Raw genomic sequence first — 14,484 nt, 5'->3', positions numbered from 1 at the left:
TGTATGTAGCATTTATGGATCTGGAGAAGGCATATGATAGAGTTGATAGAGATGCTCTGTGGAAGGTATTAAGAATATATGGTGTGGGAGGCAAGTTGTTAGAAGCAGTGAAAAGTTTTTATTGAGGATGTAAGGCATGTGTACGTGTAGGAAGAGAGGAAAGTGATTGGTTCTCAGTGAATGTAGGTTTGCGGCAGGGGTGTGTGATGTCTCCATGGTTGTTTAATTTGTTTATGGATGGGGTTGTTAGGGAGGTGAATGCAAGAGTTTTGGAAAGAGGGGCAAGTATGAAGTCTGTTGGGGATGAGAGAGCTTGAGAAGTGAGTCAGTTGTGTTCGCTGATGATACAGCGCTGGTGGCTGATTCATGTGAGAAACTGCAGAAGCTGGTGACTGAGTTTGGTAAAGTGTGTGAAAGAAGAAAGTTAAGAGTAAATGTGAATAAGAGCAAGGTTATTAGGTACAGTAGGGTTGAGGGTTAATTCAATTGGGAGGTGAGTTTGAATGGAGAAAAACTGGAGGAAGTGAAGTGTTTTAGATATCTGGGAGTGGATCTGGCAGCGGATGGAACCATGGAAGCGGAAGTGGATCATAGGGTGGGGGAGGGGGCGAAAATTCTGGGAGCCTTGAAAAATGTGTGGAAGTCGAGAACATTATCTCGGAAAGCAAAAATGGGTATGTTTGAAGGAATAGTGGTTCCAACAATGTTGTATGGTTGCGAGGCGTGGACTATGGATAGAGTTGTGCGCAGGAGGATGGATGTGCTGGAAATGAGATGTTTGAGGACAATGTGTGGTGTGAGGTGGTTTGATCGAGTAAGTAACGTAAGGGTAAGAGAGATGTGTGGAAATAAAAAGAGCGTGGTTGAGAGAGCAGAAGAGGGTGTTTTGAAATGGTTTGGTCACATGGAGAGGATGAGTGAGGAAAGATTGACCAAGAGGATATATGTGTCGGAGGTGGAGGGAACGAGGAGAAGAGGGAGACCAAATTGGAGGTGGAAAGATGGAGTGAAAAAGATTTTGAGTGATCGGGGCCTGAACATGCAGGAGGGTGAAAGGAGGGCAAAGAATAGAGTGAATTGGAGCAATGTGGTATACCGGGGTTGACGTGCTGTCAGTGGATTGAATCAAGGCATGTGTATGGGGGTGGGTTGGGCCATTTCTTTCGTCTGTTTCCTTTCGCTACCTCGCAAACGCGGGAGACAGCGACAAAGCAAAAAAAAAAAAAAAAAAAAAAAAATATATATATATATATATATATATATATATATATATATATATATATATATATATATATATATATATATATATATATATATATATCCCTGGGGATAGGGGAGAAAGAATACTTCCCACGTATTCCCTGCGTGTCGTAGAAGGCGACTAAAAGGGGAGGGAGCGGGGGGCTGGAAATCCTCCCCTCTCGTTTTTTTTTTTTTTTTTTTTTTTTTTAATTTTCCAAAAGAAGGAACAGAGAATTCGGCCAGGTGAGGGTATTCCCTCAAAGGCCCAGTCCTCTGTTCTTAACGCTACCTCGCTAATGCGGGAAATGGCGAATAGTTTGAAAAAAAAAAAGAAATATATATATATATATATATTTTATTTCTTTATTTATTTTCCTTTGTCGCTGTCTCCTGCATTAGCAAGGTAGCGCAAGGAAACAGACGAAAGAATGGCCATACCCACCCACATGCACATGTATATACATACACGTCCACACACGCAAATATACATACCTATACATCTCAACGTATACATATATACACTCACACAGACATATAGATATATACACATGTACATAATTCACACTGTCTGCCTTTATTCATTCCCATCGCCACCCCACCACACATGCAATAACATCCCCCTCCCCCCTCATGTGTGCGAGGTATAGCTAGGAAGACAACTAGGGCCCCATTCATTCACACTCAGTCTCTAGCTGTCATGTAATAATGCACCAAAACCACAGCTCCCTTTCCACATCCAGGCCCCACACAACTTTCCATGGTTTACCCCAGATGCTTCACATGCCCTGGTTCAATCCATTGACCCCAGTATACCACATCGTTCTAATTCACTCTATTCCTTGCACGCCTTTCACCCTCCTGCATGTTCAGGCCCCAATCACTCAAAATCTTTTTCACTCCATCTTTCCACCTCCAATTTGGTCTCCCACTTCTCGTTCCCTCCACCTCTGACACATATATCCTCTTGGTCAATCTTTCCTCACTCTTCTCTCCATGTGATCAAACCATTTCAAAACACCCTCTTCTGCTCTCTCAACCACACTCTTTTTATTACCACACATCTCTCTTACCCTATTATTACTTACTCGATCAAACCACCTCACACCACATATTGTCCTCAAACATCTCATTTCCAGAATATCCACCCTCCTGCGCACAACTCTATCCATAGCCCACGCCTCGCAACCATACAACATTGCTGGAACCACTATTCCTTCAAACATAGCCATTTTTGCTTTCCGAGATAATGTTCTCAACTTCCACACATTCTTCAAGGCTCCCAGAATTTTCACCCCCTCCCCTACCCGATGATTCACTTCCGCTTCCATGATTCCATCTGCTGCCAAATCCACTCCCAGATATCCAAAACATTTCACTTCCTCCAGTTTTTCTCCATTCAAACTTACCTCCCGTTTGACTTGAGCCTAAACCCTACTGTACCTAATAACCTTGCTCTTGTTCACATTTACTCTCAACTTTCTTCTTTCACACACTTTACCAAACTCAGTCACCAGCTTCTGCAGTTTCTCACATGAATCAGCCACCAGTGCTGTATCATCAGCAAACAACAACTGACTCACTTCCCAAGCTCCCTCATCCACAACAGACTGCATACTTGCCCCTTTCCAAAACCCTTGCATTCACCTCCCTAACAACCCCATCCATAAACAAATTAAACAACCATGGAGACATCACACACCCATGCCGCAAACCTACATTCACTGAGAACCAATAACTTTCCTCTCTTCCTACACGTACACATGCCTTACATCCTCAATAAAAACTTTTCACTGCTTCTAACAACTTGCCTCCCACACCATATATTCTTAATACCTTCCACAGAGCATCTCTATCAACTCTATCATATGCCTTCTCCAGATCCATAAATGCTACTTACAAATCCATTTGCTTTTCTAAGTATTTCTCACATACATTCTTCAAAGCAAACACCTGATCCACATATCCTCTGCCTTCACCCTCTCAATCAATACCCTACCATATAATTTCCCAGGAATACTCAACAAACTTATACCTCCGTAATTTGAGCACTCACATTTGTCCCCTTTGCCTTTGTACAATGGCACTATGCAAACATTCCACCAATCCTCAGGCACCTCACCATGAATCATACATACATTAAATAACCTTAACTACCAGTCAACAATACAGTCACCCCCTTTTTTAGTAAATTCCACTGCAATGCCATCCAAACCCGCTGCCTTGCCGGCTTTCATCTTCCACAAAGCTTTTACTACCTCTTCTCTGTTTACCAAATCATCCTCCCTAACCCTCTCACTTTGCACACCACCTCAACCAAAACACCCTATATCTGCCACTCTATCATCAAACACATTCAACAAACCTTCAAAATACTCACTCCATCTCCTTCTCACATCACCACTACTTGTTATCACCTCCCCATTAGCCCCCTTCACTGAAGTTCCCATTTGTTCCCTTGTCTTACGCACTTTATTTACCTCCTTCCAAAACATCTTTTTATTCTCCCTAAAATTTAATGATACTCTCTCACCCCAACTCTCATTTGCCCTCTTTTTCACCTCTTGCACCTTTCTCTTGACCTCCTGTCTCTTTCTTTTATACATCTCCCACTCATTTGCATTATTTTCCTGCAAAAATCGTCCAAATGCCTCTCTCTTCTCTTTCACTAATAATCTTACTTCTTCATCCCACCTCTCACTACCCTTTCTAATCAACCCACCTCCCACTCTTCTCATGCCACAAGCATCTTTTGTGCAATCCATTACTGATTCCCTAAATACATCCCATTCCTCCCCCACTCCCCTTACTTCCATTGTTCTCACCTATTTCCATTCTGTACTCAGTCTCTCCTGGTACTTCCTCACACAAGTCTCCTTCCCAAGCTCACTTACTCTCACCACCCTCTTCACCCCAACATTCACTCTTCTTTTCTGAAAACCCATACAAATCTTCACCTTAGCCTCCACAAGATAATGATCAGACATCCCTCCAGTTGCACCTCTCAGCACATTAACATCCAAAAGTCTCTCTTTCGCGCACCTGTCAATTAACACGTAATCCAATAACGCTCTCTGGCCATCTCTCCTACTTACATACGTATACTTATGTATATCTCTCTTTTTAAACCAGGTATTCCCAATCACCAGTCCTTTTTCAGCACATAAATCTACAAGCTCTTCACCATTTCCATTTACAACACTGAACACCCCATGTACACCAATAATTCCCTCAACTGCCACATTATTCACCTTTGCATTCAAATCACCCATCACTATAACCCGGTCTCGTGCATCAAAACCACTAACACACTCATTCAGCTGCTCCCAAAACACTTGCCTCTCATGATCTTTCTTCTCATGCCCAGGTGCATATGCACCAATAATCACCCATCTCTCTCCATCAACTTTCAGTTTTACCCATATTAATCGAGAATTTACTTTCTTACATTCTATCACATACTCCCACAACTCCTGTTTCAGGAGTACTGCTACTCCTTCCCTTGCTCTTGTCCTCTCACTAACCCCTGACTTTACTCCCAAGACATTCCCAAACCACTCTTCCCCTTTACCCTTGAGCTTCGTTTCACTCAGAGCCAAAACATCCAGGTTCCTTTCCTCAAACATACTACCTATCTCTCCTTTTTTCACATCTTGGTTACATCCACACACATTTAGACACCCCAGTCTGAGCCTTCGAGGAGGATGAGCACTCCCTGATGATAGGGGATTAAGAATACTTCCCATGTATTCCCTGCGTGTCGTAGAAGGCAACTAAAAGGGAGGGAGCGGGAGGCTGGAAATCCTCCCCTCTCGTTTATTTTTTAATTTTCCAAAAGAAGGAACAGAGGGGGCCAGGTGAGGATATTCCAAAAAAGGCCCAGTCCTCTGTTCTTGACGCTACCTCGCTGGCGCGGGAAATGGCGAATAGTTTAAAAGAAAAGAAAGGCATATGATAGAGTTGATAGAGATGCTCTGTGGAAGGTATTAAGAATATATGGTGTGGGAGGCAAGTTGTTAGAAGCAGTGAAAAGTTTTTATCGAGGATGTAAGGCATGTGTACGTGTAGGAAGAGAGGAAAGTGATTGGTTCTCAGTGAATGTAGGTTTGCGGCAGGGGTGTGTGATGTCTCCATGGTTGTTTAATTTGTTTATGGATGGGGTTGTTAGGGAGGTGAATGCAAGAGTTTTGGAAAGACGGGCAAGTATGAAGTCTGTTGGGGATGAGAAATGGCGAATAGTTTAAAAGAAAAGAAAGGCATATGATAGAGTTGATAGAGATGCTCTGTGGAAGGTATTAAGAATATATGGTGTGGGAGGCAAGTTGTTAGAAGCAGTGAAAAGTCTTTATCGAGGATGTAAGGCATGTGTACGTGTAGGAAGAGAGGAAAGTGATTGGTTCTCAGTGAATGTAGGTTTGCGGCAGGGGTGTGTGATGTCTCCATGGTTGTTTAATTTGTTTATGGATGGGGTTGTTAGGGAGGTGAATGCAAGAGTTTTGGAAAGAGGGGCAAGTATGAAGTCTGTTGGGGATGAGAGAGCTTGGGAAGTGAGTCAGTTGTTGTTCGCTGATGATACAGCGCTGGTGGCTGATTCATGTGAGAAACTGCAGAAGCTGGTGACTGAGTTTGGTAAAGTGTGTGAAAGAAGAAAGTTAAGAGTAAATGTGAATAAGAGCAAGGTTATTAGGTACAGTAGGGTTGAGGGTCAAGTCAATTGGGAGGTGAGTTTGAATGGAGAAAAACTGGAGGAAGTGAAGTGTTTTAGATATCTGGGAGTGGATCTGGCAGCGGATGGAACCATGGAAGCAGAAGTGGATCATAGGGTGGGGGAGGGGGCGAAAATTCTGGGAGCCTTGAAGAATGTGTGGAAATCGAGAACATTATCTCGGAAAGCAAAAATGGGTATGTTTGAAGGAATAGTGGTTCCAACAATGTTGTATGGTTGCGAGGCGTGGGCTATGGATAGAGTTGTGCGCAGGAGGATGGATGTGCTGGAAATGAGATGTTTGAGGACAATGTGTGGTGTGAGGTGGTTTGATCGAGTGAGTAACGTAAGGGTAAGAGAGATGTGTGGAAATAAAAAGAGCGTGGTTGAGAGAGCAGAAGAGGGTGTTTTGAAGTGGTTTGGGCACATGGAGAGGATGAGTGAGGAAAGATTGACCAAGAGGATATATGTGTCAGAGGTGGAGGGAACAAGGAGAAGAGGGAGACCAAATTGGAGGTGGAAAGATGGAGTGAAAAAGATTTTGTGTGATCGGGGCCTGAACATGCAGGAGGGTGAAAGGAGGGCAAGGAATAGAGTGAATTGGAGCGATGTGGTATACCGGGGTTGACGTGCTGTCAGTGGATTGAAGCAGGGCATGTGAAGCGTCTGAAGTAAACCATGGAAAGCTGTGTAGGTATGTATATTTGCGTGTGTGGACGTATGTATATACATGTGTATGGGGGGGGGGGGGGGGGTTGGGCCATTTCTTTCGTCTGTTTCCTTGCGCTACCTCGCAAACGCGGGAGACAGCGACAAAGTATAATAAAAAATATAATATAATATATATATATATATATATATATATATATATATATATATATATATATATATATGGGGATAGGGGAGAAAGAATACTTCTCACGTATTCCCTGCGTGTCGTAGAAGGCGACTAAAAGGGAAGGGAGCGGGGGGCTGGAAATCCTCCCCTCTCGTTTTTAATTTTCCAAAAGAAGGAACAGAGAAGGGGGCTAAGTGAGGATATTCCCTCAAAGGCTCAGTCCTCTGTTCTTAACGCTACCTCGCTAACGCGGGAAATGGCGAATCGTGTGAAAAAAAAAATATATATATATACATATATATATATATATATATTTCTTTCTTTTTTTTCATCATTAGGCTTAGTTGCTGTCTCACGCGTTAGCGGGGTAGCACAAGGAAACAGACGAAAAAATGGCTCAACCCACCCACATACACAAGAATATACATAGATGCTTACAAATGTACATATACATGCCTATACATTTCAACGTATCTATTCATTACTATTATACTCTGTCGCTGTCTCCCACGTTAGCATAGTAGCACAAGGAAAGAGACGAAAGAATGGCTCAACCCACCCATATACACATGTATATGCATAAATGCCCACACACGCACATATACATACCTATACATTTCAATGTATACATATATACACATGTACATATTCATACGTGCTGCTTTCATCCATTTCTGCCACCACCCTGCCACACAAACATATATCTCTGTAATTTGAACACTCACCTTTATCCCCTTTGCCTTTGTACAATGGCACTATGCATGCATTCTGCCAATACTCAGGCACTTCACCACGGACCATACATACAATGAATATCCTTACTAACCAGTCAAGAACACAGTCACTCTCTTTTTTAACAGATTCCACAGCAATACCATCCAAACCCGCCACCTTGCATCTTCCACAAAGCTTCCACTACCACTTCTCTGTTTACCAAACTATTCTCCCTGACCCTCTCACTTCGCACACCACCTCGACCAAAACACCCTATATCTGCTACTCTTATCATCAAACACAATCAACAAACCTTCAAAATACTTACTCCATCTCCTTCTCACTTCATCAATCCTTGTTATTACCAACCCATTAGCCTCCTTCCTTACGCACTTTATTTACCTTCTTCCAAAACATCTTTTCATTTATATTTATTTATTTTGCTTTGTTGCTGTCTCCCGCGTTTGCGAGGTAGTGCAAGGAAACAGACGAAAGAAATGGCCCAACCCACCCCCATACACATGTATATACATACACGTCCACACACGCAAATATACATACCTATACATCTCAAAGTACACATATATATACACACACAGACACATACATATATACCCATGCACACAATTCACACTGTCTGCCTTTATTCATTCCCATCGCCACCTTGCCACACATGGAATACCATCCCCCTCCCCCCTCATGTGAGCGAGGTAGCGCTAGGAAAAGACAACAAAGGCCCCATTCGTTCACACTCAGTCTCTAGCTGTCATGCAATAATGACCGAAACCACAGCTCCCTTTCCACATCCAGGCCCCACACAACTTTCCATGGTTTACCCCAGACGCTTCACATGCCCTGATTCAATCCACTGACAGCACGTCAACCCCGGTATACCACATCGATCCAATTCACTCTATTCCTTGCCCGCCTTTCACCCTCCTGCATGTTCAGGCCCCGATCACTCAAAATCTTTTTCACTCCATCTTTCCACCTCCAATTTGGTCTCCCACTTCTCCTCATTCCATCCACCTCCGACACATATATCCTCTTGGTCAATCTTTCCTCACTCATTCTCTCCATGTGCCCAAACCATTTCAAAACACCCTCTTCTGCTCTCTCAACCACACTCTTTTTATTTCCACACATCTCTCTTACCCTTACATTACTTACTCGATCAAACCACCTCACACCACACATTGTCCTCAAACATCTCATTTCCAGCACATCCACCCTCCTGCGCACAACTCTATCCATAGCCCACGCCTCGCAACCATACAACATTGTTGGAGCCACTATTCCTTCAAACATACCCATACTCTCTCACCCCAACTCTCATTTGACCTTTTTTTCACCTCTTGCACCTTTCGCTTGAACTCCTACCTCTTTCTTTTATACATCTCCCAGTCATTTGCACTACTTCCTGCAAAAATCATCCAAACAACTCTCTCTTCTCTTTCACTAACGATCTTACTTCTTCACCCCACCACTCACTACCCTTTCTAATCTGCCCATCTCCCACCTTTCTCTTGCCACAGGCATCTTTTGCACATGCCATCACTGCTTCCCTGAATATATCCCATTCCTCCCCCACTCCCCGTGTGTCATTTGCTCTCACCTTTTTCCATTCTGCGTTCAATTTCTCCTAGTACTTCCTCACACAGATATAGGGTATTTTGGTCGAGGTGGTGTGCCAAGTGAGAGGGTCATGGAAAATTAATTGGTAAATAGGGAATAGGTAGTGAAAGCTTTGCGGAAGATGAAACCCAGCAAAGCGGCAGGTTAGGATGGTATTGCTGTGGAATCTATTAAAAAGGGGGTGACTGTGTTGTTGACTGGTTGTTGAGGATATTCAATGTATGTATGGTTCATTGTGAAGTGCCTGAGGATTGATGGAATGCATGCATAGTGCCATTGTACAAAGGCAAAGGGAATAAAGGTGAGTGTTCATATTACAGAGGTATAAGTTTGTTGAGTATTCCCGGGAAATCATATGGGAGGGTATTGATCAAGAGGTTCAAGGCATGTACAAAGCATCAGATTGGGGAGGAACAGTGTGGTTTCAGAAATGGTAGAGGATGTGTGGATCAGATGTTTACTTTGAAGAATGTATGTGAGAAATAATTAGAAAAGCAGATGGATTTGTATGTAGCATTTATGGATTTGGAGAAGGCATATGATAGAGTTGATAGAGATGCTCTGTGGAAGGTATTAAAAGTATATGGTGTGGGAAGTAAGTTGCTAGAAGCAGTGAAAAGTTTTTATCGAGGATGTAAGGCATGTGTACGAGTAGGAAGAGAGGAAAGTGATTGGTTCCAAGTGAATGTTGGTTTACGGTAGGGGTGCGTGATGTCTCCATGGTTCTTTAATATATTTATTGATGAGGTTAGGAAGGTGAATGCAAAATTTTGGAGAGAGGGGAAAGTATGCAGTCTACTGTGGATGAGAGGGCTTGGGAAGTGAGTCAGTTGTTCACTGATGAGACAGCACTGGTGGCTGATTCGGGTTAGAAATTGCAGAAGTTGGTGACTGAGTTTGGTAAAGTGTGTGAAAGAAGAATGTTGAAGAGTAAATGTGAATAAGAGCTAGGTTGTTAGGTTCAGTAGGGCTGAGGGACACGTTAACTATGAAGTAAGTTTGAATGGAGAAAAATTAGAGAAAGTGAAGTGTTTTAGGTATCTGGGAAAGGACTTAGCAGCAGATGGAACCATGGGAGCAGAAATGAGTCACAGGGTAGGGGAGGGGGTGAAGGTTCTAGGAACATTGAAGAATGTGTGGAAAGCGAGAACGTTATCTCAGAGAGCAAAAATGGGTATGTTTGAAGAAATAGTGGTTCCAACAATGTTATATGGTTGTGAGGCATGGGCTATAGATAGGGTTGTGTGGAGGAGGGTGGATGTGTTGGAAATGATATGTTTGAGGACAATATGTCGTGTGAGGTGGTTTCGTCAAGTAAGTAATGAAAGGGTAAGAGAGATGTGTTGTGGTTGAGACAGCAGAAGAGGGTGTGTTGAAATGGTATGGACACATGAAGAGAATCAGTGAGGAAAGATTGACAAAGAGGATATATGTGACAGAGGTGGAGGGAAGGAGAAGCGGGAGACCAAATTGGAGGTGGAAGGATGGAGTGAAAAAGATTTTGAGTGATCAGGGCCTAAACATACAGGAGGGTGAAAGGAATGCAAGGAATAGAGTGAATTGGAAAGATGTCGTATACTGGGATCAATATGCTGTCAATGGATTGAACTAGGGCATGTGAAGCCTTGCTACTGAATACCAAGATGTCAAACAATCCAAGGTATTATGTGTCATATCTGTGACAGCAAAGAAAATTTCTAATAGCTTGATGCCATACTTTTCCAAATGACTTCTATTGATTTCTTCAGTTGATGCTGATGACATAAGGTTCCCAACTAACAAGCAAGGAGACTGCAGAGCCCAGTCTGACTCAGATATGAAGTGTACCATACAAACCACACTAAGTATCACATATGATCACACACAACATTCACTTCTCACACCATGAACATCAGCAAAGAGGCCAGCAACAAAGCAAATCCCATCATCACACTCTACCAGTACAGTACTAACTTCGGACATGAAAAAGTGTTCATCATTATTCTGTGCTAATAATTCATCTGCTTCACCCTAATCTACACCTCATATGCTTGGTCACTGATATTTTCAAAAGAAAATGTACCCAAACTGCAAACTACACAAAACAGAGCACTCAGAACAATCAACTCCAGCAACAAAACTAAAATTACTCTCAATACAATCAAATATCAACATGACTGGCACCAATTACTGCAACAGTATGAGACCCTCTTACCCAAATCATTTCATAATCAACTATCTCACCCGAAGAAGAAATAAAAAGCTCATCCTTGCCATAAACTTTAGCAGCCTACACTTAAGATTCCCCCTCCCAAAAAACCAGAGTAACGGCAAACATATATTCACATTGTAATGACTTGATAAACATTAAACAATCATCATCTTGCAAATCCTAAATTCAGCACCACCATACATACACCCATCTGGAACCAAACTCCACAGACATACAAGTTACACTTTCTTGTCTTTGCTCTGGACACCATCCATCTCTCTAATATAACAAACACCGACTCAACATATCACTTAACATCTTAGGTGAAGGAAGCAACTTCCACAATGAACACTTATTCATCATCCCTCTGATATTTACAAACAAGCGTATATCTTTACACGTCCATCAACATACACAGACTTATGTATTGGAAGGAGAATTCCTGCCACAATTTCACAAGTGTAGTTAATTCTGGGTAGGGGTAGGGAGGGGGTGACTATGGATACTGTTCTGGGTAGGGGTAGGGAGGGGGTGACTATGGATACTGAATGCTTCCACAAGAATATCACTCCCTTACCCTGAAAACACAACATGAGAGGAAAATTCATTTTGTCACTGTTGCCACATCTGCCAATTTCTGCTGATGTATATACGGTATCTATAAAAATCTTACTGACAGTTACTTATTAGTTAGATCTATTAATTTGTTTCTGTAGGAATGACAGGAAAATTATATATTATTCCATCAATAAGTAAGGCAGAAAGAGCAAAAATTTAGACATACATGAAAGCATAACTCTTTAATACCAACAGAGCAGTAACCCCTTCATGAATATTTTTTATCATACTTGCTCGTTGCTTCCCATGTTAGCAAAGTAAAGCCAAGAACAAAGAAACGGCCTCATTTGCTTACATCCATTCTCTGGTTATTATAAATAATAAACCTCAAAAGACTAAATTTCTTTTATGCTGATGATCTCTCATTCTGTAAGGGTAAATGCATTTTTGTAAAAATACTAAAACCTCAAATTTTCAGGAAAGGAAAAAAAATGTGTGGATGGTAGAAGGTTACAGTCCTGTACTTATCCTATAAAGACAGACATACAACATTGCTTGACCTGTGGTTCCAGCCAGTGAATAAGACTATCTTTCTGAACACTGTAGGAACCCCAGAAGGGCCCCTGAAAATACACCCAAATTCCCCCAAAGAAGGAACAGAGAAAGGGGCCAGATGAGGATATTCCCTCAAATGCCCAGTCCTCTGTTCTTAACGGTACCTCACTAAGGCGGGAAATGGTGAATAGTATGAAAGAAGAAAGAAAAGAGAGTAAAATAAAGAGTTCTACCACAAAAAAAAAGTATTCTATAGCTGTTCACCATACAAATTAACCTGCATTGTCCTGTGACACTTGGCTCCATTCACTTTTCAATTACTCCAAACAATATACATAACTTCAATATAAATAACAAATGATCATTCACTTGGCACCCTTACCTGAGCCTTCAACAGTTAACTCACTGAATCTGCCTACCTCTTCCATAACATACCTCACCCCCTGCACCTTAAGTCATGTCATTATAGATCCTCACTCTCATCTCAACAGCTATATCTTATCCTATACAAAATTTGGGGCTCAACTGTACTCCTATAATTTGGTTTGTTGTTCTCCTTGCATCAAAATCATTATTTTGTTTTCAGATATATCCCACAGATTTGCAGAACAATCACCTTATACACCCATACTCTCTTATTTGGTTTTCATGTAAAAGACTAATATTCTGGTGGTAAAAATCTACTTGAAACATACCATAAGAAATACAAGGAATAAAGAGACTGAGAAGAAAAAAAGAGTTTAAAAGAGGTGACAAATTACAATGAGGCTTGAAAATTATACCTGCTCCAAAGTCCAGAGTGGTCAGTTTTGGTTTAAGTGCAGTGCCAGACTTCTCTTGTGATTGATTCACCTCTGCTATAGTCTGTGGCAGCCCCAACTTCTGCCTCTTTTCCAAATATCGAATTCTTGGAGTGACTGCAAGTCCTAAAGACCTAAAGAAGAAAGCATTCTGATATACAAATTTTTCTCATAGTGACTCCTGGCATTCCAAAAACTGATGAATTGAAAGTGGCCACAAACAAGACATGCAAGTTCTGAATGAATTTCTATGCCTAGTCTTAAAAGTATTAGGCCTGATGCACACTATAGCTCTGCTCCCACTCTGCTTATGGGATGCTCTCCATCCGCTCACAGTCATGGGTAATGCATACTTACCAATCTGCTCATGGTATGTTCATGCTCAAGCAGTCCACATGTGGGTGAGACAGAAAGAAAAGACATCTACCTGGGTCAGAGGAGTGTAACTAACAACCACTGAAATACTGGCTCCCTATGCACTGTAACTAACCCTCCCATTACCAGGCAGGTAGTAACACTAATATAACTCCCTAGTCAGTGGCTGCCTACCAATTACAACCTACCACAATGATGTTCAGCAATATTTCAGCAATGGTACCAAATGACAATAACACCAATCAACCATAATACTAATAACCATTCTTAGCAAATTAATAAAGAAATACAAATCTATTCACAGTACCCATAAATCTAATGAATACCACAACTGATATAGCATTCAGTACTTACCGGGCAAATGCATTAATGTCTATGGACATAACATCGAACACCTTTTTGTCTTTCATCAGGAACACATGTTTCACATAGGCCTTAAGTGCTCGCACTGCTTCCTCTTTAAGGTTTGTATATTTGCTCAATATTACTTCAATCTTGATATTGATGCTATGCAGTTTTGCCGGGTCAACACTGTATTGGAGAAACACCATAAAACAAGTTTCCAATAAGTTGTAATTTTCCTTTAAGCAAATTAGACCACTCCAGATGAGGATCTGTTTCATGGCCTGTATTTCTTTTTTTGCTCATCTACTCTTCTAAGTGAATCCTCTGAATCTAACTATATATATCCATTTATGTGCATAGGGAGAGGAAGAGGAGGCTACCACTCCTAAACCATTAACCTTTGTTTCTGTCATTCTAGAAAGATTGCCCAAATTTCTTATTATATCATCATGATGAAAGTGTACAAAAGGTATCATGTGAATCAAGAGCAATGAACAATACATTAACTTTGTATCAACTTACACTAAAC

General features: G+C 41.6%; 1 protein-coding gene across 1 annotated transcript in view; it reads right to left on the bottom strand.

Moving 5' to 3' along the window:
* Positions 1-14,484, bottom strand: part of LOC139765669 (probable ATP-dependent RNA helicase DDX10) — a 120,710-nt gene that overhangs the window by 24,394 nt on the left and 81,832 nt on the right. The window contains 2 exon segments of the mRNA XM_071693401.1: positions 13,218-13,369; positions 13,965-14,141. Of these exon segments, the coding sequence (XP_071549502.1) occupies positions 13,218-13,369; positions 13,965-14,141 (329 nt within the window).

Source organism: Panulirus ornatus, chromosome 55 (genome assembly GCF_036320965.1).
Source record: "Panulirus ornatus isolate Po-2019 chromosome 55, ASM3632096v1, whole genome shotgun sequence".
NCBI lineage: Eukaryota > Metazoa > Arthropoda > Malacostraca > Decapoda > Palinuridae > Panulirus > Panulirus ornatus.
The sequence above is the reverse complement of the archived record's forward strand: the minus strand, read 5'-3'. Positions and strand labels throughout refer to the sequence as shown.